At 39.4% G+C, this 27,475-nt stretch overlaps 2 protein-coding genes across 2 annotated transcripts; one reads left to right on the top strand and one right to left on the bottom strand.

Annotated features, from left to right (window-relative positions):
• Positions 1-25: 25 nt before the first annotated feature.
• Positions 26-15,983, bottom strand: ace (angiotensin I converting enzyme (peptidyl-dipeptidase A) 1). The gene is made up of 25 exons (XM_067488183.1): positions 15,305-15,983; positions 12,266-12,436; positions 12,063-12,150; positions 11,606-11,749; positions 11,286-11,477; positions 10,638-10,735; positions 10,293-10,462; positions 9,927-10,150; positions 9,656-9,800; positions 8,731-8,829; positions 7,945-8,067; positions 7,653-7,858; positions 7,279-7,415; positions 6,792-6,950; positions 5,740-5,827; positions 5,324-5,467; positions 4,823-5,014; positions 4,278-4,375; positions 3,893-4,065; positions 3,389-3,612; positions 3,174-3,318; positions 2,549-2,647; positions 2,248-2,370; positions 1,709-1,893; positions 26-568 (listed from the first exon to the last, which is right to left on the bottom strand). The coding sequence occupies exons 1-25, from the start codon at positions 15,536-15,538 to the stop codon at positions 369-371; spliced, it is 3,861 nt and encodes a 1,286-aa protein (XP_067344284.1). The 5' UTR covers positions 15,539-15,983; the 3' UTR covers positions 26-368.
• An 8,283-nt stretch (positions 15,984-24,266) lies between these two features.
• abi3b (ABI family, member 3b) lies at positions 24,267-27,475 on the top strand. The gene is made up of 5 exons (XM_067488396.1): positions 24,267-24,600; positions 24,718-24,885; positions 25,300-25,479; positions 25,669-25,712; positions 26,147-27,475. Exons 1-5 carry the CDS (start codon positions 24,466-24,468, stop codon positions 27,306-27,308), a joined length of 1,689 nt encoding a protein of 562 aa, XP_067344497.1. The 5' UTR covers positions 24,267-24,465; the 3' UTR covers positions 27,309-27,475.

The following is a 27,475-nucleotide window of genomic DNA, read 5'->3' as shown; positions in this document are numbered from 1 at the left end:
ATTGTTTGAACATATGGGCAGAAAAAATATTTAATATCTTTATTGTAGAAATGCAAACGATTCAACAAAAAAATTAAAAAATGTTTACACAATTATTGACTTCATTTGAAACCACTTCCTCTCCAAACATTCAAATATTACAAATAAATTACAAAGTTGAAATGTTCTTTTGCATAGGCAAAAAATCATTGGACTCCAAGTGTACAATAAATATACAAGACTAGATAGGAAGGCAGACACAGAAAAGTAAATTTGATTAGATGTACTGTACAGTACACAAAAACACTGATGTTCACATTGTGGTTGATACTGATAGCTACAGTACAGTAAGTCAGGCCTTACTTAGGCCCTTCAGGTGTCACTAATAACTAGTCCTTTTGTTTGAGTTCCATTGTGGATAAGGACTTTTCGGGCTTTCTTGATTTCCTGTACTTGTTGGCCAAGAGGATGGTGGCCACCAAGAAGACCAGGCCGAGAACCAGCAGGATCCACTGGCCAGCTATGGCAGCTGAGGTATCCACACTCATACCCAGGAAGTCTACTTTACTTTTCATTTTATCTGCAGGGCCTAAACATGAAATACAAATTAAGCAATAAGTTGGACTGATTTTTTTGCTGACACAAATTTAAAGGAAACTTGTCTTGAGATAATTCTCATGGAACAAAAGTAATAGCTAGGGTGACTCAGATATGCAGATGTAGGTGTATTGATGTTGCAATCTACAGGGTAAAAAGTAAAGGCTGTTGGAGTTGAAGTTTTACAATTGGCATCTTTGAGCCAAAAAAATTCCATCTGTGGCTTATTTTCTTTTTTTTAAATACGCATTACAGGACAAGAAACCACCATCTAAATGATCACAGTCAAACCCAAGTTCACGGTTCAAATATGCAGCATCAAAGAATATGCAGTGGAAAAATCGTCTCTGAACTTTTCTTCTGACCTCTGCCTCTCACCTATCCTCTTTGTCTAAAAAGCACCTGAAAGGCCGAGGACACGCTCAAACGATCTCTGGTGCGATCTCTGATTTTAACAGAAAACACACTGGTTTTTAGTTATGTAACTTCACTCTGAAATCCTCACACAAATGAACAGCAGCTAAAAGAAAAAGTGCAGTTAAAATATATTTTGCCTGCCAAAAGTCCAGATTACACAATATACTTCCTACCTACAGATGGCGCCCATAAATATGCCTAAAGTAGATGCCTAAAGGACTCCAGCTATGCCCTTATTGCATAACACTGTTGTTGCTGACATTAACAAAAAAAAATTTTCTATTCAACAAAACATCTGTTTCTGTGCTGGTATATGGCACAATGTTTATACTATTTACACACTATTTTACACATTTTGCATCTTAATTTAGTTTCTCTGTTGATCCCTCAAACAAAAGCTTATTTCTCTCACTGCCTCTGTTGTGTCTTTGTTGCTATGAGTCTTTTCAATCTAATCTTTATACATCCTTTCAGCAGGGTCTCATCTGTGATACCCGAGGAACTGGAGATTGATTACCCTTTAAGCTCACAGCGGAGGAAAAAAATGAATGCTTCTGTGAGAAGAGACGTTGTGCCTTTCCTTTCTGGGAATGAATTCAAAAAACATTTGGCTTGGAGAATGGAAAACCTATTCAACACAAACTTCCAGTGTCTACGCTTGCTTACATGCATGTGTTTCTGTGGAAATATTATAAAAAGAACATGTTGGACATACTTGAAGGTTTCCAGTTGTATTCGGGCCACCCGCGAATATCATTGTTCTTTTTGTTCTCTTCCTCCAGCCATTCAATGAGGGGTTTGAAATACTCCATGAGGGGCTGGGCACTCATTTTTGGCTGGCCGGTGATCATGGTCATAGCCTCGGGCCAGGGCTTACTGAATCCCAACTTCATGACATTACTGCAAAAAACAACACGGGTTAGACAAGGAGCATCAGTGTTGTAGCAATAATTACACACATGTAATTAAGATGCATGTTTTCAATCACTGCTAAACACAATAAGTCTTTTATTGTGGGTTTTCTTTTGTCATTTTCAATATGTACATATACAGTATAATATATCAAATCCATTTTCAGGGTGAATAGAGATCTGTTTGATTTATAATAATATATTGTCACCATTGCACAACAGGACATTAATGTTATATAGAGAGTATTTTAGTGCAAACAATTTAAATATTTGTTTCCTTATCATTGTCTTCCTCAGTTGGTTGATAGTGGCTTCGTCTGGGTGTGTAGGTAAACATACTAACCCCAGCAGTTCCCCAGCTTCTTTAGAGTTGTAGATGTCACAGGTGTGAAGTAATCCACTTTGATTGGCAGCCTCACAAAGAGCCTTGTGGAACTGAAACTGGATGATGAAGCTGACGAAGTACCTGATTGAAGATTAATAAACATGTACTGTTATGACCAGAAACCAGTAAAACATAAAACAAGCTGTATCCCTGGGACTACTTGCACAAGAGCAACATATTTATCTTATTATTAATAACACATTCTGATGACCAGAATGTGCTGGGCTCACGTATCAGGTGCTGTGTCAGGAAGATTTACCTGACATAGGGCACATTAGCAGGGACGTGAAACTTTGCACCAGGGTCAAAGTCATCCTCTGTGCGGGTTACAGGTGGGCACAGTCCCTGGTACTTCATTCTGCAATTCGTATTAGCAAAAGGGTAGTACAGTTACAGTGTATTTGCATAAGTTAAGTTAATCATTTATAAATGCTGTATTTATTCCAAATTTTCACTGATAACACATTTACTTCTATCTATAATCATTAAAAGACAACTAAACAGATTTTGAACTAATATCCAATGTTTAGTTTGGGGACTACATGACTTGGGAGCATGCATCTTTAATGATTCACATGAAATAGGCTGTTCTGATTTACTGTAGATCATATTGATTTTGTTCATTACTATGATTTAAGGGCTGATGACCTTTTTCTGGATTAATGGCTGCAAGAAACTGCTATACGAGCATGTGTGCTTCTCTTAATTGTTTTCACAGAAGCAACATTTGAAGCATTTGTGGTGTTTTGTGAGCCCGTGTGGTCTGGGCACTTGTGTGTGCATGACAAAATAAAACCGAACTTGAGCAAGTTGGAAATTGGTGAAATTGGCCTTCAAATGTAATTTTTCTAAATGATAATTGTAAAAGTGCTGGTGAACATTACCTTAGGTTCCACCACTCTTTATTGTACTCATTCTGTCCAATGCGTCCATCAAATACCTTCCATCTCCACTGGTCCATCAGATAGCCAAAAGGTAGGAAGGCAATCTTGTCAAGTGCCATGCTCATCAGGAAGTTGATATCACTCTCTAAAGGAGGAGAAACTGCATTATAGCATCACATGCTTTTACAGAAGTTCTAGTAGACATGGTCACTTACCATAGTTATTCTCAACTTTGTCCAGGAGGCCGATGCTCTTCAGATGTTTGGGTGTGGACACAGACAGGGCTAGTACATCGCCAATGGCCTCATGGAAGCCAGGGTTGGCTCCATCACGGAAGGACACAGGCTGGTTTTGGTACTGCAGGAAGTACTGAACGTGGCCCATCTCATGGTGTACTGTGATCAGGTCATCCATTGTCACGACAGTGCATTGTTTGATCCTGAAGACACAACCAAGGTTGAGATCAAATGCTTCTTATCACACTTACAATAATTAAAAGCTTGTGCACTGTGCCCGATTGCTCTCTACAGCTGATAAATAGTCTCCTAGCAATAGATCAATACTTAAATGCAAGGACACCACATTAGACAACAGTTATATAAAGGTCCTAAATTTTGACATAAATGACTGATTCACCATTAAAATCAATTCAGGGATCAACAGTCTATCAGAGCTTTACTGAAAGCCTTCAGTTATGTTCTGAAAAAAAGATGTTTAACCTGAAGTCTTTCCGATTATAAAAGTCCCATGCAGATGCGTGGCACACCACCTGGCGATCATCAGATGGTTTCTCCAGCATGGACTTGTCCCAGAACTCTTGTGGCATTTCCATCAGACCCAGAGAAGTGAAAAACCTTTCTGATTCCTGGAACATCATGGTGGCGTTCCAGCGCTGAATTAAAAAAACAAAAACAAACGTCATCTGTGTGTGTGTGTTTGTGTGCGTGTGTGTGTGTGTCTGTGTGCAGCATAAACAATTATGTCAGACAGCAAGGAGCAACAGCTACATTCAGAAAATAAAAAGTTGCACAAATTACTAATCATGAACTAATCATGATTCTGACAGTAATCCTTATCCAGCCACTGGCTCATGTGTTCATTTACCTTTTCCACCATAGCTGGGGTGGCATCAACCTGTGTGGCATCTGGGAAGGGTATGGCCAAATCCATTATGCCAGACCACGTCTGCGCCCACATGTTGCCTGAAAGGCAAGAGACGGCATATTTCTAAGTTGAAGGAATAATGTCGTCCTCTGCTCAGCCTATGTTTAACCAAGTAAGATTTGTGACTGTGAGTATTTCCAATCCCTAACCGTGTGGAATTGTCACACACAATCTCACGCTTGACACCTCTGAAAGAGAATGTAATAACGCCTAAATCCAAATGTGTCTACAGCCAACAACAGAACATTGATGCCCACATAAAGGGAGACTTTTTGGCTGTGGCATTTTGAGTTCTTTGGATTCCATAGTGAAATACCGAATGAAATGAGCTTATCTCACTCTTGGAAGCTTGTCATAATCTAAACCCAATTTCTAAAGAAAAGCCAAAGCTCCAAATTTGGCAACTGCACAGTATGTTATTTAAGAAATTAAATGTGTCTAAGATGCAGAATTTTCAAATAAATTAGTTCATTCTTGTTTCTTACCCAGCAAGTGAGCAGGAATGGGCCCTTTGAGGTTGATGTACTCAGGCCCATACTTTTTGTAGAGAGCCCTGCGGACATAGGCATGTAAGCTTTGATAGAGTGGCTCCACCTCCTTCCAAAGAGCCTCCAGGTCCTCCTCAAATGTGGGGGTTTCATACAAGGAGCGCCAGAAAGCCCCATTATCAGCGTGACCTACAGATAATACCAGGAATAAAAACATTCAACAATTAGGTGTATTTATTGAGTCATATATGTGAAGCAAAAATTATTCTACTTTTTGTAGTTTATGCTTTCCCAGTGGGTTGACCTTCTTGGAAGGCCAACTAAAATTAAGGAAACACACTTCTTACTGTGAATTTGATATGAAATGTATACCTTTACTATTTCACTGGTATATTCACAATAACTAGTAAATGCCTCTCTTCTGACCTTCAATAATTTTCTAGCAAGTGAAAAAGTGAAAAGTGAAAGAAGATTTAAAATGAGTCTTTTGATTCATACCATTGAGTCTGGCGGCTTTGTTGGCCAGTTCAACATATCTCTTGTAATCCTGATGAATTTTCTTTCCTGCAGCATCTCTCCATCCTTTCCAGGCAAATAACAATTCATCATAATCCCTGGACTCAGCCATGATCTTTTGGAGATCTGAGAAACAGCACAATATTTATTACATTATTTATTACACTGGACACCTCCTGTGTACGGTACTATAAATTATTAATGATTTCTTTTTATATTTCTTTTTTTTTTTCAAGCAAAAACTTTCAAATTAATTGCACTCTTATTGTAATTGCACCATTAAAAAACTACTAAGTATCAACCAGTGGGAAGTTTTACCACTAACTGCAATCCAACTCTGCTTACAGCATGATTAAACATTTTATGTCAGGATCAGAATACATATTCCATAGTCTCACCTGGATCCAGTGGGTGGCACATCCCATTATCTCTGCAAACCTCAGCCACACTGTACGTAGTCTCCATGTTGGATAGGAGATTGTTGTACTGCAAAAGTAAAAGCACCCACCAGCTATTAGATCCCACTGAAACCATCAACATCCTGTGTTTATTTTGATTTCTACAGGCACTTCCTACAGCTGTTCTGTTGATGGGGTGAGTGTACAGTGTAAGGTGAGTGCAGCAGCCTTGAGTTGGCTGACACCTGGTTTAAAATCTACTGAACTGCTTTGTGTTATATCACACTATATTTCTTTACACACAGCTCCTAATGCTCTTACTGTGGTCCATAAATAGCACCCCCATCACTGTAACTAACAAACAAGGCAGAGGACGGATTGGAACAGAACCTAGGGAAAAGAAATGTCTCTTTTAGACAGTTCATGGCTGTTGTTTAATGAATAGCTAAATTGTTTGTCAAGCTGTATGATCAAGGCTTTTGGGTAGTGTCTTCATTGTAGAGATGGCGCCAAATGGAAAAGGCATTATGTTGTTATTGTTATAATTCATCTGAGAAATAAAAAACCCATTATTAACAGCTGCTGCTGATATGAGAAAACAAATATTTAGAGTGAAGTTGTCCGTATAAAGAGCAGGGCCCTAATTTATGTTTACTAGGAAATGTAACATCTCTAGTGACTGCTATGATTTGATGGAAAACAGCAGTAGTTTCATGCTAAGGTCCAGAAAGACATGATTTACAAACGTCATCCATGGTAAAGTATTTAGTGTCAGTGGGAAGCTTTGTGCTCCTAACCTGTGCTTCCCATTAATGTGAGCTACCTTAAGCCGACAGATAACAAATATTTCTCATGGCACAAGTTTTACTAATTTCTAGGAAGCGGTTGTTCTATATAAGCTATGATTGAGGTGGTGTGTCTGTTGCGAGCACATTGATAGCTGTTTTGTTATAGCAATCACTTGAATGTGGTATTATTGTGAAAGAATGGCTAATGTCAGCAGCTGTGTGTGGAATAAATATTTGTAAAAGTTAAAACCATCTCTTCCACACCTCTTCCAGCTCTTCTGGAGGCAGTGCAGCCCTCTCAATGTCGCTGAGTTTTTTGATGATGCGTTTGACCGAATGGTCCTGGAAGTCAGTTGTGTCATACTGACGAGCCTTCAGTCCATACTTCAGGGTGTGTGCTGACATCTCCAGGTTCTTCTCAAGCTAGAGAACAATAATGAATACTCTTTACTTCCGCTGTGTCTACATTATGTGTTATTGGAAACAGGATTGTTTGCTGGATACACTGAATGGTGGATGGATGAAAGGACATGTTACATAATGCACAAGCAAACAGGCATGAATGGGTTAATTAGTGATTATTATAGTGAATTATTGATTAATTGACACATTTCATTAGGCAATGACTTTATTGATTATCTTATTTTAATGTAATAAATCAGCGTAAGATGCAACGGCACTTCACATTTCAATGCTAACAGATGATACTCAGTGCTGATCTCATTGAAGCCATTCAGTCAGAGGCTCTCACCATTGCCTTCTTATTGGCTTCATTGATGTCAGTGTTGTATTTCCAGGAGGCCTCAGTATAGGCGTTCCACACCACCTCAGCTGTACTGTTGTACTCATCCAGAAGCCTTTTTGCATCAAGCTCATCTGTGTTCAACTCTGTGTTAAAAAAAAAAAACATTTGTGAAACTGTAATGATGTCCATGTTACCAAATATTAGCATAACCAAATATAAGTGTTCACTTTAAATGAAAAGGAAATTGTTGCTCTGTTTGCAAACCTTCCACACTAAGGCAACATTGGAACCAACCAGCTTTTTTAGCCAATTCCTGCTTTGTTCTATTAATGTATTTTATTTTCTGTTTACTATTACTTTTGACCAGCACCCCGTCTTACCAATATCTTCAGGGTAGCCCTCAGGGATGGGTGGGACCCAGTCAAAATCAGGCCATCCTAATGTCTCATTCACATTCTGCTTTTCCAGCCACTCAATAACAGGTTGAAAGTATTTCATGAGTGAGCTGGCGTTCATCCTGTTGGTGCCTATAGCCTCCTGGAGCACATCAGGCCAAGGTTTGGATGACCCAGCCTGAAGAATATTCCTGGAAGAAATAGAATTAAATTCTATAGATTATATCTTTAATATTCCCATAAAGTTTTATTCATGAAAAAAGGTTCAATCACATACTTCAAAATGGCGCCTGCTTCTTTGGAGCGGTAGATGTCACATTCATGCAGAGGACCTGTGTGATTGGCTGCCTCGCACAGCTTTTCATGAAACTGGAACTGCAGGATGAAGCTGACAAAATACCTGCGAGGGAAAGAATTGCTTTGCCATCTCTTCATTGCATCACATTTGTATTACTACTTTACAAAATCTTTAGAAACATTTCAATAAAAGTATAGAAAGAAGAATATAAAAAGAGCATCTTAACGCAGGGTCAAAAACAACAGATTGAAAATAATTTAAGGAATCTTTATCATCTGCCTTTTGAATGAAGACAAAAATATTGAATACTATAAACAACTTACTAGAAATAATTAAAATGACTCAAGTTTATATTATAAAATGTATTTGTCTGTTTAACTTAATGTGTGTGTGACTAATTTGTGTTCCCCACATTGTTAACACTCATCTTGGGTCAAAGAGTTTTCTTATAAAGCCCCTGTCTCAGCAACAAGCTTCCTGCTATTGTTGGGTTAGTGCTTTGTTTAAAACCTCCATGAAATACCAGCAATTGAGTTCAGACTACAATAGACAATACCTTTATTCCCAGCTCACCAGCTATTATGCATTTCAATTTACTTTACATCCTTTACATACACACTGTCATCACGTCTATGCACCAAGATGGCGCCAGCTGCTTTTTAATGGGATTTAAAATTTAAATATGTTTGATTTGTTACTTTAAGGCTTTGCCACGAGTTTGTTGTAAATAAGTCCCATCTATTACACAGTGGAACAGAATGCTACCTGATGTATGGCGTGTTTCCAGGGATGTGGTACTTTGCCCCGGGGTCAAACTGGTCCTGTGAACGCCTGGTGGGTGGGCAGATGCCTTGATATTTTGTTCTTCAAACAGAAATAAGGAACACATTTAGGACACACTGGCATGTAGTTACATACGCTCTGGAAAGTTACTCAATGTTTAATTAGTGTTTTTTTTATCTCATTGTATCCATTAAGTGGTAGCTGAGCATGTGTGCTCTTTGTTACCAGCAGCAACACCTCTCTTTTCACAAATACACACATATTTCAGTCTGAATATCAGCCTGCACAGCCACAGTCTTCTAGTGTAACACCTGAGCTGCTAATTTGTTTGGATTTGCTAATCAGCTGCAAACAGCGCAAAGGAACGTTAGTGATTCTCTGGTTATAATTTATATTTTAATAACATTTTAATAGCAGTTTCAATAACAATGTACCCAGTGAAAAGCTGAAAACAATGTTACAATGCAACTAGAGATTTTAACCACAGCGGGCTGCTGTTTTCAACACAAAACATCTACAGGCCCATTGTACAAAACCTGCTCAGTACCAGACAGCAGACTGACAAATTGAGTGGCTTTAATTGAAAATACGGAGATTAGTGGAAACCAAAAACAGAACTAAAAAGAACCAGGAGTTTTATTCACATGACTTTAAATAAATGCTAATGCTAATGGTCTACAGATTGTTCGATGTGTTATCCTCTATTTCAAAGGAAAAGGTGATGTTATGCAATGTTGAGTTTACAACATGTTTTTTCTACTCACTACACACTAGCAGTTATTTAATATTTACAGACTTGAAAGTCCGTCATCCTATCTGATGTTCACCAAATTAACTCAGGTCAGCTTTTATGACTTGAGCTATTCAAGGAAGTGAATAGGTAAATCTGCAAAAAATAAAAGCCCACCTGAGGTACCACCAGTCAGAGTTGTACTGCTCTGGAGGGGTTCTTCCACTGAACACATTCCATCTCCACTGGTCTATGAGGTAGCCAAAGGGAAGGAAGGCTATCTTTTCCAGAGCCATCTTTAACAGGTAGTTGATATCAGTTTCTGGGGAAAAAAATGCAATAAGAATATTTGATAATAAAAAGGATATCTAAAAATACAACTAACCAGGTTTGAGTGAGGACATTTATTACACTTGGATTTTATTTATTTCTGTCTTAGCTTCTGTACCGTAGTCAGATGTCACTGTTTTCAGCAAATTAATGGTTTTCAGATGTTTGGGTGTGGAAACGGAGAGAGACAAAACATCGCCAATGGCCTCATGAAAACCGGGGTTGGCTCCGCGACGGTAACCCACAGGTTGGTCCTTGTACTGCAGGTAATACTGGACATGCCCCATCTCATGGTGTACAGTGAAGAGCTGCTCCATTGTCACTGTGGTGCACTGCTTGATCCTAGAGGACGAAACATCAATATCAATGATTAATACCATCATAAATATGTTTAAAAACTGAAGGTTCTTAACGTCATAAAAATGCAGACCATATTAGCTTGGACCAAGCTCAAAGAAAAGCTAAATTGTAACAAAAGTAATACCTGAAGTCTTTGCGATTGTAAAAGTCCCAGGCAGATGCATGGCACACCACCTCTCGACCTTCAGGCTTTACCAACATGGATTTATTCCAGAACTCCGGAGGCATCTCCTCTAAACCCAGAGAGGTGAAGAACTCCTCAGCCACACGGAACATGTGTGTTGCATTATAACCCTGTAAAGAACAAACAAACATACCTCATTGCTGTATGACAAAACTGTAATCACCTGAAGGCTGAGTTGGATTTGATTTGATTTCTGGTGACATCTGTCTGCTAGTGAACTAACTCTCTGAAAACCTTTCACCTCCAATCCATCGCACTAGTATAAAATATGATCTCCACACTTACTTGTTTATTCATTTCTTCCGTCACATCAATGTTAGGTTTGTCAGGAAATGGGATCATCATTTTATAAATATTGTTCCAGGTCTGGGCCCACATGTTTCCTGAGTGAGTGAGTGAGTGAGGAAGAAAACACACTTAGACAACTATTATCACTTGTTATGAGACTCACAGGCACTTTTTAGGAAATGCCAATATACAGATTGTTCATTCACAGTAATGAGATAAGCACAGTACTTCTTATTGTGTGTCTGCATCTTTATACTCTGAATACTCTGTGGCATGTAGGCTTTCATTAAGTAATGTTTGTTTGTTTAATAGGGATTGTATGAAAATTCCTAGGGTGGGGTTTGGGGGCTGAATCTTACGTTAGACTTTTTAAAAAGCAAGATGTTCACTAGATCTAATAATGATAATATAAATCATATGCTGGCCTTTGTTATGACACTGTAAATAATGATATAGAGCGAAGTTAAAGTGGTGACTTTTAACTGGCGATTTACTTTACAGTAAAATCTGTAAAAATAGGAAAAGGAAAAAGTAAACCTGTGATCACAGAAAAATAAATAGCCCCACTTTGCTCACTAATAATTTTTGTACAGTGCCTTAGGCAGCGCAGAATATATTCATGGTTCTCGCCATCAGATACTGTACCGAGCAGGTGTGCAGGGATCGGTCCTTTCAGGTTAATATACTTGGGACCGTAGTAGTTGTAGAGCTGGCGGCGCACAAAGGCATGCAGGTTCTTGTAGAGGGGCTCAATGGTCTTGTACAGTTCCTCTAAATCCTCCTGAAAAGTCTTAGACTCGTACCAAGACCGCCAGTCTTCTCCAGTATCAGCAAATCCTAAACAGGACACAGCTTTAATATTCTTTTTTTCCATTTGTGTGTTTTTCCTTCTCTTGCTGTTTCCCTTCCTCTTATTGTTCAAATACTTGTAGCATTTTGGGACATTATTAAATCTAAGTTCTTACCATCAGCTTTAGAGGCTTTGTTGCTGAGCTCCACAAATCTTGGGTAGTACTGCTTGAGAGGCACACCTGATGCATTGTGCCAGCCCTCCCAGGCAAACAGCAGCGTCTTATAGCTTGTGGAGTTAGCCATGATTTCTGTGAGATCTGCAAAAAGGAGAAAAAAACAAGTGCATTAGAGGATTCCTGAATGTTGTTTCTAAAGCTTTTCATTCAACACAATTCAACACACAGGCACATCCATGGCACTTCCTTTGGAAACCTCTGTGAAATCATTTTGCCCTTTCCGTTTCATGCGCTGATAAGATCTCAACCACTTACAACTGTTTTCTTTCTCGACATCCTCTCTACATTGCTGTTTCATAATCCCTCAACATCACTCTGTTTCTTCAAAAAATCTCCAAAACATCTGCGTTCATGCATTTTCAGCTGCAAATTTTAATTTATACAGTTTACTCACCAGGTTCCAGACTCCAGCTTACGTTTGGCCTTGGATGCACCTTGCTTGTGGAATATATATTATCCATGGTGCTGAGAATAGTGTTGTACTGCAGACAAGAAAAAAACTGGAAGTCACTCTTCAAGGGTTCAACTGTGACAAAACCCCAGTTATGAAGACCTAAAGCAAAGTTTCAAATCAGAAAATATGAAGGAGTTACAAACCTCTTCTCTTTCTTTCTGGGGCAAGTTGGCAGCTCCCAGCAACATGATCTTTTCCATCAGGTTCTTTTCTTTTTCTTCAAGGTTGGTGTCGATAAACTCCCGAGTGAAGACCTGCTTGGCCTTTAACCCCCAGGCTTCGGAGAAGGCCTGTTCTTCAAGGGAGGCCTTTACCTAAAAGTGAGCAGAGGGAAAGTGAATAACAGATAAAATCAATTCATGCACTAAGAAACTGATTGTCTGTAGTTTAAAGACCTGCCTAAAGCTCAGCTCTGTTAGTCATTTTTTTTCATTAAGTGCATTTAGAACCAAACAGTGACAAAGGAGAATGAGCATTGTTTTCCTGTGAACTTTTCAAATATTTTTTCAGTAATTATTAATGATTAATAATTATGTGAAGATAGATTTAAAGTAGAGTTGGGTTAAACCCTTGTTAAGTTGGGTAAGGGGAAGAGAAAACATTCATGGTCCCTGGAGGATAAATTTTTTATCATGTTAATGTTCCCCTGACTCTATCTCCACCAAGATTTAGTTGTTCAGTAAAAAGTCTATACAACCATCATCATCTCGAAATTGGTGGAAAGCTTTTCCTTTATTGGCATCAGCAGGTCGATATTTCGGGCTCACTTTGGGTAAAATGTGGCAACTACCTCTGGACTGATTACTTTAGAATTTGGCACCAACCTCCAGGGTGGTTCTAACTTCGATAACCCCACAAGTTTTCAGAGACTCTTGGTTTTTTTAATTCACCTCCTTTTCCTACAGCATATTCTAGTCCCTCCAGCTGTTGGAACAAATCTGTATAGACAGTAGTTGGCTCTGTCTACAGGACCAGCAACATAAACTCATTTTACTTATATAGATAAACTTTTTTAAATTCCTCTCAAATGTACATGCACATTTTGTACCAGAACCCCAGAAGCTTTCTTTATGGGATGACATCAAATGTCATGGATATAGTGGTACTTGATGGAATCTACACTAAAGAGATATTATTCATTAGGTGCTGAAAATAAATTTGCTTCTGTTCGCAAGGATGAATAGCTCAATTGTATAGTAATATGTGTCCAATATGCAGCAACTTTGACATTTTACGCTTACTAAGTAGTTTATGTATGTCACTTGACTTAAATTCCAAGAAAATGTGCACATCCCCTGTTTGACGTAACTACAGCTATGAGCTATTGACCACAGCTTACCAGTTCCTCAAAGAGCATCCCAATCAAACTTACAGTACAGCAGTTCGATTCCAGTTATGTTTTGTCATTGAATGCCGACTGTCCCTCTTCACTAAAATAATTGAAGGAAAATCTGGAGTCAGTGAGTTGAAGTATTAACTCTGACCTTTGTGCTCTTTCCCTCAAATTCTTTTCAGTTTTTCCATCCTGCCTACACCCAACCATCCACCCAGATAATCACATTGTCAACCAAAGAAATAAAATAATAATTTTGATAAAAGCTTAGCTTATTTGACTTACTCTGTTCTTGTCACAACCCTGTGTTGTAATTGTTAGTCTTACATATACCATGAACATTAATTAATCTTGTTATTAAATTTGTTATCTTTAAACACATAATTTGTATATGTACAAAAAGTAATGGAACTTGACTCAACCCTCCTCAAAGTGGAATAAACCACTAGTTTTAGTCATTTTTTTATTAAACAATAATTTGAAGCTTTTTGGATCAGAAATAGAAAAAAAATGACAGATGTGTCAAAATTCTCTACAGTTTGAGTAGTTTTGAAACGTTCAAGTTGTATTAAAAAGCAGCCAAGAGGTGGTGAGTTTAATGACTCAGGTTTTTAACTGACATTTGAAGGCAGCTGGTGTTTCTTTCTGGTGCTCAAAGGACATCATCATTTATGTCCACTTTAATAGTTTTTAAAAACAGCACAATTAGAAGCCTGTGAACGGATCCTCATTGTTTTTGATCTTCTACACTCTCACTTGTGAAGCTGCACAGGCTGTTTACTTGATGCCTTGCATTTGCATGTTTCCTTTGTTAACATACAATTAAATGCATTCCTGTCCTGCACTACTCGCCAGTTTATTTGAATAATTTCAGGATGACAAAATTAGAAAATGTCTCTATTGAGTTAAATGGTCATGTCCCCTGTCTGGCTGCCAGATCAGATGGGGCTAAGGGCTGTGATTCACTTTGATCCCATCTTTGAACTGTCCAGAAAGAAATCACATTCAGCAGCTACAAACATGCTCATCTTTCACTGAACACATTATGTAGCTTGTGGAGGCACAATGTATTGTATGCATTTGTTCAGTGGATGAGGAGACTTGTTCCAAAAGCTTGGGAAATCCTGGTGTGATCACTACCTAAGAACAGACACAGAAAAAATGTGTATGTCTAAGTAATGCTGTGGTTTTACTTTGTATATGCCCTCACCAGTTCAACTTTCAACCTCCTCACTGGTCATATATTTTAACTCATTTTTAGTAGTATCTACACTCACAAATAATATTTATGCAAATGTTCCTCAGGTCTACGGTGACATGAAACTATAAAGACTGTAATGTCTCCTTAGCTTGCCTCTAAAAAACCTTATTCTCCAAAAAGGCATTTACCACCAGCCACTGTTGGCACCATAAAAACTATTGGTGTGTGTAAAATAGCATCTTATAAGAGGTGCTTTCATCTGAACAAACTGCATTAAATCAAAAATATTATAGAACCGCCAAAAAATAAATACGTGGTATATCAGCATGTGATGCTATTTATTCAAAACTTGAAGATATTTGCACTGCAGGCATTCAGATCTGTTTTATATTTCTAGTAACACGCAAGCTGAGTTGGCTGTGTTGGGAGGAAACTGAGCATGTAAATCTGGAGGGAGATGAATAGGGGTGATCTCCGAATCAAACAGCGCTCAGCTCCACAGAAACCCTTGACCATGCATGCATTTATGGTGAGAAGGTGCCAGTGCTGGCAACAACCAACTTAAGCCAGCCAATTTCCTACCAGCATGTGAGAAAGGTTCAGCTAACACGTTACTCTCTAAGCTCAAGACACCAGGAATTGTCCTACCTGAAGCTCGGAGTTATAGTCTGTTATGTTGGTGTTGTAGTTCCAGCTGGCAGAGACGCTGTAAAATAACACCTCCTCGGCAGTGCTGTTGTATTTACTGAGGAACATTCGTGCATCAGATGTTGTATTTGTATAATTCCCTGGAAGCCAGTTGTCTGGCAGAGCCTCAGACAGTCCAAAGACTGGCAGCAACAGCAGCACAGACCAGACAAACCTGTCCACAACAGTGCCCATGGCTAGCTCCCACCAAGCAAAAGGTGGAGGAGAAAAACAGTGAAATAGAAGAGTTGGGAGAAAGGGCTAAAATACACTTGCTCCAATGAAGTGAGAGTACACCTTCCCCCTGGAGCTGCTGTCTCATCCACTCCTTCACTGCTCCCTCGTTAGCCTCCCAGCCTGGCTGCTGGTGAAATGCACAGAAGCCAAAGTGAGCTTCTTTTTAAGTGCCAATTTAACCCAGCCCACACTCTCTGCAGCCTTGCCTCTTATCACTTTACAGCTCTGGACATATTCTGGTCTCCCTCCCTTTGCTGTTTACAAACCCTGCTAGGATTCAAATGGTAAGATCTTAGATCAGATCCAAGTTCTTACACGTGTTAAAGAGATAAGATATAACACAACACTTCACTGTGCCTGTCTGCCTGCCTGTCTGCTCGTCTGCCTGTAGAGTGTTGGCTTCTCACTAGCCAGCACTGGAGTGTCTGGGAGGGACTCCACATACTTTACTCTCAGTTCCCTCCCCAGAGGGAGGGAGAGTTATAAAGAGGCTAAATGGAAGAAAAAGGGGATAGGGGCATAAAATGAGAGGGAAAACCAAGAGAATTGGAGACTGAGTGTTGAAAAGGCTGTAAGATATTAAGAGAGAATGTGAGATAGAGACAGATAAATAAGGGGGTGAAAGGAGCTCACCTAGTACTGTGTCTTTAATACATAATCTGAGCACTTTACAGCAACGCCATTGTCAGTGCTTGATTGATTCCCATGCTAAATACTAAATGTATCTCACACCAGATGTATTAATAATAAGATACTAAATGTATCTTATTATTGACTAAGACCATTGAAAAAATATTTTAAAGGTGACATCATTACTGTTTTAGGTAAACTGTGTGGACGCGAATTAGGAGGTTCACAGCTGTCAAAGAGCTGGGAGAAAAACAGTCTGAGTGAGAGTGAGAGTGGCATTATAATACAGCTGGTTATACAGCCCATTTCACTGGTTAATGCACATCAATTATGAGTAAAACAAGGACATTGCTTTATCAGTCACTGTTCCATGGAACTATTTATTTCTTGTGGGAATAAGAAATGTGTGTGTACTTTCTTAACGTAATTACTCTGTAAACAAACATTTTCTGAGTTGTTCTTACTCACAAATTAAGCTTTGACACTATCACCTCTTCCAGAAATTCTCTGAGAAAGCAGTACAAACAAGTTCACAGAGAATTAAATCGCGATTGACTAAAAGTATAATTAGTTATTTTTTCTGTAAACCATAGATGATTACAAATTGTATTTATAGACCTGTGGCACCTGATTTTGTAGCCACCAAGAAATCTGATGTTATCCATCCATCTATCCACTATCCTTTACCGCTTATCCTGTTAAGCGTTGCATTTGTCACTGGGTGAGACCTGGGGTACACCCTGTGTGGGTTGCCAGTCTATTAAAGGCTGACACAGAGAGACAGACAACGATTCATACTCACATTCACACCTACAGGGTCATTTAGAGTCACCAATTAACATAGCTGGATGTCTTTGGACTGTGGGGGGAATAACATACTGTACAAACTCTACCCACAAAGGCACCAAAACTAAGGCAACAGTGCAAACTGTGCCGACCAAAACTGGAATTAAGTGTGTAATTTAATATGATAAACTTGTCAGCAGAAATTCATTATGAAGAAATCATAATGGAAAACATGTTTATGGCCACTTCTTGAATATTCACTCTTATATGTTATCTACTTTGCACTTTGGCAACACCTGAAATAAATATTTGTTGTGCAACAGCTGTTCAACATTTAATTTCCTATTCCTAGACACTATTACAGCAGTGAGACTGAAACCTGACAATAAAGTTGTCGATTGTAAAACCAAAACACACAATAATATACTGTAGAGTTGAGGGGAAATGTGGATCTTTATATTCCTGTTGTCTTTGCCCAGTAATATAAAGACACTTCATTAATATGGGATCAGGGAGAGTGCATAACTGTGTGCAACCATGTGACCTGGTTCAGAGCACAAATTTTAAAGGTGCCTTCGTTGCCACAAATGCTATTCAGAAGCAGTGAGTTTATTCTCAGGTGCCACAGCTAAGCACAAAGAAACGTGTGCTCTCTCCTGTCACATAATACCACAATATCACTTAGATCACATTAATTATGCTTCTTTAACACACTGCTCAAATCTATTAACTGCTTGCGCTGCCATCAACCAGGTGATCATTTACCCGACCTTGGATCATGACAGCTGGTCAACTTACTGAACTTGGTTATACTTTGAAGACAAATTAAAAAATAAACTGTTGTGAGGTCAACGATATTATGGCAACTTTCTTCATATAATGTTATGATTTATTTTTAGTATGCAACATCAAAAATCTACTTAAATGTTGTAATGCAATGGTAGGTCATGTTAAACCAGTCACATTTATTAATACACTCTGATTTAGTCAGGAATGCATTCAAATCCCAACTTGCTCATTGTTGCTTATGTTCTGCATATTTTACAGTGAAGTGTGAACTGTGCTCAAGAAAAACCCTGGCATTTACCTATGAAGACATTTGAAGATTTATTGAAGACTGTAACAAAACTATTGATTAAGGTCATAAAATGTGGTGATGTTTATATGAGTTTATGTGATGTTTCACAAGTGTGGGATCATACATTTTAATGACTTGAAAAACAAAGCCTCTATTCACAGTTAGGTTAACTTTTTGGTTTGGCTTTTGGTTTGAGCTAAAAGTGTGGATGGATCATTCACTTAGATTTTTAAGCTTTCATGGTTTTTCTTGTATTTCCAAGGCTCAATCATAGGTCAATCTACAGGTATCAAGCTTATAGATTTGCAATCATGAGCCATGAAGTGGTGTAACCTTCACATTCATGACCACAGTCAATTGATATTTATTGGTTTATAGTGTCCAATATATCTTTCACAAAAGTCTATTGAAATCTTGTCTAATCTACCAGAATGTCTTTGATGGAAATATATTTGTGCTGATATGAAGTTTCTCTCTGCAATGAATAAAAGGCTAATTTTAATGATGCTGACATATTACTTTTGAGGTAAATGAACCCACATTAGCACTTACACAAGGTTGAGCAATGAAGTTAACTGTGAATAAGACAATCAACACCAAAAATGTGACTGTGTAGTGATGTCTTACATGAAGATGAGCCCTCAGATAGCGACATAACTATTAGACGACCAATTCTGGATTAAGACTTCAGCTTTCGATCAGTGGATTTAAGTTCAACCATGCTGTCCTACAGACAAACTTGATGAGATCAACAGGGTCACCAGAAGTCATTTTGTATTAATCAGTCAAGTATCCTAGAAGAGATTACATATCTCAAAAGAGAAAAAAGTAGTAAACAAACACTTGCTGATGTTTTTGGTAACGCGAGGCACATGTCTAATGTGTCTTATCTGGGAGAAGGTGGCTATTCGTTAGCAGAACATCCTATCAGCACTGATAGGAACAGGTGGACCTTTGTGAGGAATCAGTCATGTGGTGGTGGGTGTGTAAGTGGTTATCACTTGTTATTAATGATGCCTGGTCATGACAGAGTGAAGTCAGAAAGCCAATTTTTATAAAGTGTGAGAAAAGATATCATGTGCCAAAAATAGTTAATGTAAGAAGAAACATATCATGGGATCTCTGTTGAGTCAGTGGCTCACAGGAAAAGGGCAGCAGATGCCTGAAGACTAATTGAAATTACGGTCACAGTTGCGACAATAAAACTGTCCACGAAGAGTTTTAACTGCTACATTATCTGTGTCTATATGTGTGTGTGTGTGTGTGCGTTTGTGTGCCTGACAGTCGTGTATTTTCTCTGCAGCCTTCGGCACAATAATTGAATTTGGCTTTTGCTTTAATGGAAGTCTGTGAAGTGTGGAGAAGCTGATTGTCCACAACATCCAATCTTCAGAAACAGGCACATGTTACACACCACTGGACGTGGATGCAATGAGGTGGTATACATATATGTGTGGGCGTTTGTTTGTGTGTGAAGGGCTACAATAGACATGCTAAAATGTGTTCTTGCAACCATGCATCGAAGAGAATACTTCATGCACACTGCTACTACAACCCCAATTCCAAAAAGTTGGAAAGATGTAAAAACGTACAGTGCATCCAGAAAGTATTTACAGCACTTCACTTTCTCCACATTTTGATATGTTACAGCCTTATTCCAAAATGGATCAAATTCATTTCTTTCATTTACTCACTATTCTACAAATAATACACCATAATGACAACATGAAAGAAGTTTCTTTGAAATGTTTGCAAATTTATTAAAGATAAAAAACGACAAAAATCACATGCACAAAAGTATTCATGGCTTTTGCCATGACACTTTGGTGCTTTGGTGCTTTGGTGCATCCTGTTCCACTGATCCTTCTTCAGATGTTTCTACAACTTCCACCTGTGGGAAATTGTTGATGTAAAGACGGGCAGAGGTTCACCAATCTGTGAAAAACTGCATCTAAAAATTGTGTAACAATTTTAGAAAAATGTTCTTCAGCGTACAATTGTGAAGAATTTAAAGATCCCAGCATCTAAAGTATATAATATCATCAAAGGATTCAGAGAACCAGGAGGAATCTCTGTGCACATGGGACAAGGCCGAAGGTCAAAACTGGATGCGCGTGATTTTCAGGCCCTCAGGTGCCACTGCATTAAAAACAGGCCTAATTCTTTACTGGACATCACTGCATGGGCTCAGGAACACATCTGGAAAGGCACCATCTATGCTAAGAAGTATATAGTGTCATGATCTGTTCCTGACATTCACTTCCTGCCCTGGACTTTTATTTTGTTCCCCCTTTTTCTCCACATCCTTTCCCCAGTTTATTTCTCCAGCTTACCTCTCATCAACACTCTCAATGGTTTTTTCCTGTTCCCCTGCCCGTTTAAACCCAGCTCCCCACTTGTTCCTAGTCGGATCATTGTCTTTGTTCGCTGCTGTCATCCATGCAACACGCTGTCTCTTAGTTTATCCAGCTCAAGGTTCTTGGACTTATGAGCCAGTTCTTGTGGACTCTGTTTTCTGTTTGGTTTGAGGTTTGATTTCGGTTTTCACTGTGTGTCAGTCTTTCCCTGTGTGTGGGTTTTGTCGGGTGAGGGTATGACTTGTTTTCTAGTGTACTTTGGGTTTGGTTTTGATGGTTTTATGAACGTCTAGTGTTCCAGTGTTCTGTTATGTTCTCTGGGTCATTGTTTTAGTTCTGGTTTAGATCTTTCTTGGTATCCACTCCCCTGGTTTATGTTTAGGTTTCTGTGTTTTTGTTAAATGGTTTGATTGTTGTCATTGTCTCTAGTGTTTAGTTAGCACCTATTTCTTCTATGTTTATCTCCTATTCTGCTCTCGTTAAATTCCTGGTGCCTTGTTCCGAGTTAATTCCTTGTTTTGTAGTTTTCCCTATGAGTTTGTTCCTGTTTGTCCACCGTTATAGGAGCTAGTTTTGTTAGTTTCACCAGTAGAAAACATTTGGCACATTATTAAGCAAAAAATCCAGCAACAATGGCCCAGGACTGTTAAGCAGCTAGAATCCTGCATCAGTCAAGAAAGGAACAACATTCCTCTCTTAAAACTCCAGCAACTAGTCTCCTCACTTAGCAGGTGTTTACAGACAGTTGCTAAAAGAAGAGAGGATGCTACGCAATGGTAAACATCACCCTCTTCTAAATTTTTGAGGTATGTTGCTGCCATTAAATTCAAAATGAGCTGATAATTTCCATGAAATGTTAAAATTTCTCATTTTCAACATCTGATATGTTGTTTATGTTCTATTGTGAATAAAATATGTGTTCAGATTTACATTTTACACATCTTTCCCACTTTTTTGGAATCGGGGTTGAATTTTTTCCAATTTAATCTGCACACACTCTATTTGCAACTTTTTTCTTATATTGAGTTGATAATGCCAAAAAGCAATTAGACGATAGATTATTTTCTTTAATTATTTCATGCCATTAAATCACAATGGCTTAAAGTGCTTTATGGATTTTGTTGAATTTTAGCTAACATTATTTTATAATAATGTTTATAATGTTTTTAAAATAATATTTTAGAGGTCTAAGTAATAATAAAGAGTTGGTTTGTCTCCTGCAAGCTGCATTAGCATTGGAGAAATGTTTTGACAGATTACACAGAAGCTTTTGTCTGTCTCTAATATAATTGTAAAGATTTTCTTATGAGAGAGAACAATTTCTTGCACATGGTCTACTAAAAAATATGTGAGGGTGAAAACACATTTCACTTCTGGACACTTGGACAGCTCAGCGGTGTAAACAAGATCATAAAACAACAGGTGATGCTGTCCTGACAGATATGTACAGGAGTGTCCAGTTATAGAATATAAACTGTGGAATTATGCTTGAAAGGGTAACTGAGGCTTGCACAATGTTGGTTCCAAATTTTAGGTTTAGGGAAAAAATAGCATGACGTCTGAGATCAATGAGTGGGCAGGAAGGTAAGTGTAGAGTGTGGTCTCTTTTCCTCAACTGCGGTAGGTGGCGGTACAGTAAATTGTGTCATCAGACCATGTCAGTTGTTTGGCTATAGGGTGTTGAATCATATGAGTCTCAGTGTGCGTATACAATACCACAGCTTCAATATCATGCAGTACAGCTTAAAGCAATTTACTATACTGTATATTGTGCTATATGTTTAGCTAAATCAATGTCTGTAAAAATGCAGTAATAATATTATTGTGAATGAACAATGTTCACTTGAACAGCATGTTATAAAAGTACACAGATGCTAAATGATTTAAATATTAACACAATATGAGTTCAGATATTGCTGAGGTCAGAACAAGAATGTTCAATAAACAAATAAAGCTATCCATAATCTCTTCTCAGTGGAGAAGAATCCTGATGATTCTGTAATATCAGCCACAACAAACTGATAACAACACATAATGTAACAGTCACTTTCACTAGGAACTCAACGTCATTTCCAATCAGCACAAGAACCTTGGATTAACTTCAAAGGCCATGTGAACTATTATCAGATCCTTAAAAGAACATTGGCTAATAATTTTCTTGGTCTTCATTTTAACATCATTAGAGAATATGTTTAGAGGGATTTGGTTGCCACAGTGTTATATTTGGATGTTCCTAAACCAATGCAGGAGGAAAAAAATTGGAGAAAGTGAAGAAAAAACATCCTCGGAAAGTATCATTAAAAAGTGACAATGAGTTGTCCGTCAAAAACCTACTGGAGTGATACAGCATGAAAACCAGTTCATCATTATTCATTTTCTGAGTTGTAAGATTCCAGCAGCCTAATTATAGAAGCAACAGCCAGCTACTGTACGGTACATGGCCCAGTGAAGCTCAAGATGCATCAATGCCTTGAGCTAAAAGCTAACATGCTGATGTGTCCCAGATGTTGTGTTTACTCTGGTCGTCTTCTTTGATATTTTGTTAGTATGTTATTCGAACTACTCCCAACCTACAGCTGAGGATATAGTGACAGATTAGTGTTAGGTATTAAACCATAAGTTATCATAAGTCATCCTAACACCTGATTTCACAGCAGCTCATCATGTAGTTGTGGAAATTTTTCACTCAATACTAAAAATGTCAAGGGGTCACTATATTCCGTATGATACCACCACTGACTAAACAAAATGATGTGAAAATGTATTGACCTGATGTTGCTGGTGTGTTTGCAGAATGAGATCAATGAAATGATTACAAGTCATCCAGTGCACATTATGAATATCAGTAGATTTACTGAAAATCAACTGATGATGAGATTTTTCACTAAAGGAACTCATGGTGCTTTAATAGAACTCAGAGGATCATTAGAATTATTGTCTGGAGACCCTGAATGTCCCTAAAAGTTATTTAAGGTCCAAAGTAATTAGACCACAAAATACCATTTCCATCCATGAAGCCATGCAGCCAACATTGTGATAAAGAAAAATGAGACTCAAGGGGTTTGTACAAATAATGAACTGCTCCCGGCTCAGACCCGAAGGGCAAAATCTGTCATTATCAGCCACCTTATCTATCCCCACATATCCAGTCTCTAAGGTCAGCTATGTAATAGGTTGCCAATCTAATTAAATGTCCCCCCATCTTCCTTACACACACACACACACACACACACACAAATGGAGTTGATACCAGTGTATCAAACTCTGATAGACATATGTTGTTCCCTGTGTCACACGCCTCTCTTATCGACACTGGACCGTGTCGCAATAAAATGTTATTGTGGTTTAATACATGACTCAAGGTTTCCTGATAAACTGAAACGTGACAAAACAAGTCCATTTTACAAATCAAGTGTGTTATATTAGCCCTGAACATTTGATGTAAGCTTCAGGAACCTTTGAAGCTACTGTGAACTTTTGCACACATCTAAACCCTGTCAAGGGTGTTGTGAAACAAAAGTTTCTTTCTACACAGGATATCAAAACAATACAATGTGTTTTCACTCGGCTAAACATATTGAAATGGAATAAGAGTGTTACACTTAGAAACTGATACTGAGTTTACAACGTTTCCACTAGAGAGCTTGTCACTAGACACTAGAGTGTAATGTGATTTTTATCTAGACTGCACTGCCCTCTAGTGGAGCTTATAAATAATACAAGTGTCTGTCAGTTACCTGTGACGAGATATACACCTTATATAGTAAGATGTGTATTTTGATCAAAAGTAATGTTTAACGATATCAAATGTAATTTTAATTTTTTTCCTTTTCCTTTGAAGACAGATGTTGCTTCTGTTCCACAGCTGGATACACTCCAGCTGCAATCCTGCCCTGAGTCCAGCTGCTGGAAGACGGTGGAATTCTGCACCCTGAGGTAAATTCCGCGTTCCCCGCCACCTCCCTGCCTCCACTGAGCCTGTGCCAGAAACGTTTCCTTCCTTCTCAGGTATCGAGAAGTCAAACTCGGGAGAAATGACGCAGATTACGAACTTTTCTGAAGTTATTAATGACATATTACAATCGTCACCAGCTGCCAGGAAAGATCTGGTCGACAACCACAGCAACCTCCTCCGAGTCGCAGATTACTGTGAAAACAATTATCTACAGGTGAGTACCGATCATTTTGACAGCACAAATATATATGACACAGTGGTTAAAAGCCGCTTTAAGAAAAGCGAACCTTTGGACGAATTTGACGTGTATCACACCCAAAATGTCCTGTAGGGAGATGATCCAAGCAAGGCCATCGAAGAAGCCAAGGCGCTGACGACCCAGGCGCTGGCCAGTGTGACCTACCAGATCAACAGCCTGGCCAGGACCATGCTGAGACTGCTGGACTGCCAGACCATGCAAATCAAAGCTATGGAGTCCTCTGTCAGCCTGCTGTCGCTGGTGAGGACAATGGAGCACGTAAAATAAGGGTCCCAAGGGGCTTCACTTCTGCTGAAACATGTCCGGAGTTGTCCCAGAGTGTTTGTGCCATTCTTGTTTAATTTAGTGTATCTGATGTCATTGCTTTACACTCCACAGCTGGGTGGACACGGGGTTTGCATCCACCAAACAAACTCAACTAGTCATTTTTTTTTTAAATTTGATATTGAAAAGATGTTAAAGTCAAATGGAAGTAGTCTGAATATTACACCATACAAACCTGACTGTGTATTTGGGAGTCAAGAAGTGGCTGTGCTGCATTTTCCCCATTATTGTTTACAGTACACACTCAAAGCAAACTACTTGCTTTAGATTTTCTATTAGCTTTATGAGCAGCGCTGTACAGTGATTTGCGTGTTGTGTGCTCTGGCCCAGGAAGTAGCTGTCCACTTGGAGAGGGCATCCAGGAGAGAGCTTTTTGCTCTCACCGCTCCCCAAAACAGGAGCCGCTCTGAACCTATGATCCAAACCTCCTCTGGAAATGAGGCGGAGGAGAGCTACACCAGAGTGCCAATATCCTACTCCGTCCTGGACTCCATTGGACACAGTTTTCAGGTAAACAGTTAAAGAAAGGTCCACACACCTTTGCCTCAGAATAAGGCTGTTGTGCACACTAGCTCAGCCCTTTTCCACAGCTTAGTCCAGGTTCAGTGATTTCTGTGACATACATGTCAGACTGTGGTGTAGAGATGTGCTACAGTGCATCATATAATTATTTCACCTTCATTCATCTTCTCCTTGCAGGTCGAGGAGCAGCCCTGTATAACGAGCACTGCAGACCCCTCTGTGTACGTAGTCCTCATTTGCCCTTCTGTGATTTAATACTCTACACTGCAGATACTTTTAAACCAACATTGGGGTATTATGCAAGATTATGATTTATGAGCATTCCTGCATTATGAACTAAACATTTTTTGACATTTCAAGTATATTACAGCAGAATATATAGCAGCTGGTACCTTAGCTTAGCATAAAGACTTGAAACAGCAAACAATGGCATAAAGCACTGATTGACATCTTCAGACAGAACCAAACTAGCTTTTCTCACAAAGTCAAGTTTTATACATTAGCTCTAAAAAAACATGTTTAGACTTTGTGTATGATTTAAAATATGGGCTGTGCAGGTGGTGGAAGGTGCATTTTGGTCCATTTGTCTGCTGAGCGTCGGCAGGACCCCTAAGAATGTCCTCACTGATTAATTGTCTTTTTATGTCCTATGCAGATCCAGCCGTGGCATTGCTGTGCCGATGCCATCAGTCCCCACATTGCGCATCATCACCCACCCCACCAACATCATCTCTCCTGCATCGCCTGCCAAATTAGACCCCAGTATACCTGCTGCTCCTCCTCCACCACCCTCTCCTTCCGCCATGAATGCTGGCCTTCCACGTCCACCCTCCACATATTTCCCACCACCTTCACCTACTTTTAGTCTTAGAGACAGTTTTTACCTTCCTCCACCTCCTCAAGATGAAGGAGATGCCCCTCCACCACCACCTCCAACAGGGTCAGGATCTGGTTTTATTCCTCCTCCACCACCACCTCCAACAGGGTCAGGATCTGGTTTTATTCCTCCTCCACCACCACCTCCACCAGGGTCAGGATCTGGTTTTATTCCTCCTCCACCACCACCTCCACCAGGGTCAGGATCTGGTTTTATTCCTCCTCCACCACCACCTCCACCAGGGTCAGGATATGGTTTTATTCCTCCTCCTCCACCTCCACCACCAACTCCACCAGGGTCAGGATCTGGTTTTATTCCTCCTGCACCACCACCTCCACCAGGGTCAGGATATGGTTTTATTTCTCCTCCTCCACCTCCACCACCACCTGCACCAGGGTCAGGATCTAGTTTTATTCCTCCTCCACCACCACCTCCATCAGGGTCAGGATCTGGTTTTATTCCTCCTCCACCACCACCTCCACCAGGGTCAGGATCTAGTTTTATTCCTCCTCCACCACCACCTTCACCAGGGTCAGGATCTGGTTTTATTCCTCCTCCACCACCTCCACCAGTATCAAGATCTGGTTTTATTCCTCCTCCTCCACCTCCACCGGCATCAGGATCTGGTTTGATTCCTCCGCCTCCTCCACATCCACCAGGTTCAGGAGCTGGTTTTATTCCTCCTCCTCCATCTCCACCAGGCTCAGGAGCTGGTTTTGTTTCTCCTCCTCCACCTCCACCAGGGTCAGGATTCAGTTTTATTCCTCCTCCTCCACCACCTCCACCAGTGTCAGGAGCTTGTTTTCCTCCTCCTCCACCCCCATCAGTATCAAGGGCTGTCCCCCCTCCAACACCACCCCCACATGCTGGTACCTCTGGTACTATGCCGCTACCTCCTCCACCTCCTCCACCTCCTCCCCCTCCCCCTCTCCGTCGTTAACACACATTGATTGATGTTGGTATTGCTCCAATTATTCAGATTTGATGTGTAACACTGAGCAGACAGGCTGGAGTTTGCCACTAGAAGAATTTGTAAAATGTGCAGCTCAGGAACTATTTTAAGGCCTGTTGTTGCCAACATTAAGCATAAATAAAAGCTTGAAGCTA

Source organism: Channa argus, chromosome 20, assembly GCF_033026475.1.
Source record: "Channa argus isolate prfri chromosome 20, Channa argus male v1.0, whole genome shotgun sequence".
NCBI lineage: Eukaryota > Metazoa > Chordata > Actinopteri > Anabantiformes > Channidae > Channa > Channa argus.
This window is presented reverse-complemented; position numbering and strand designations above follow the sequence as displayed.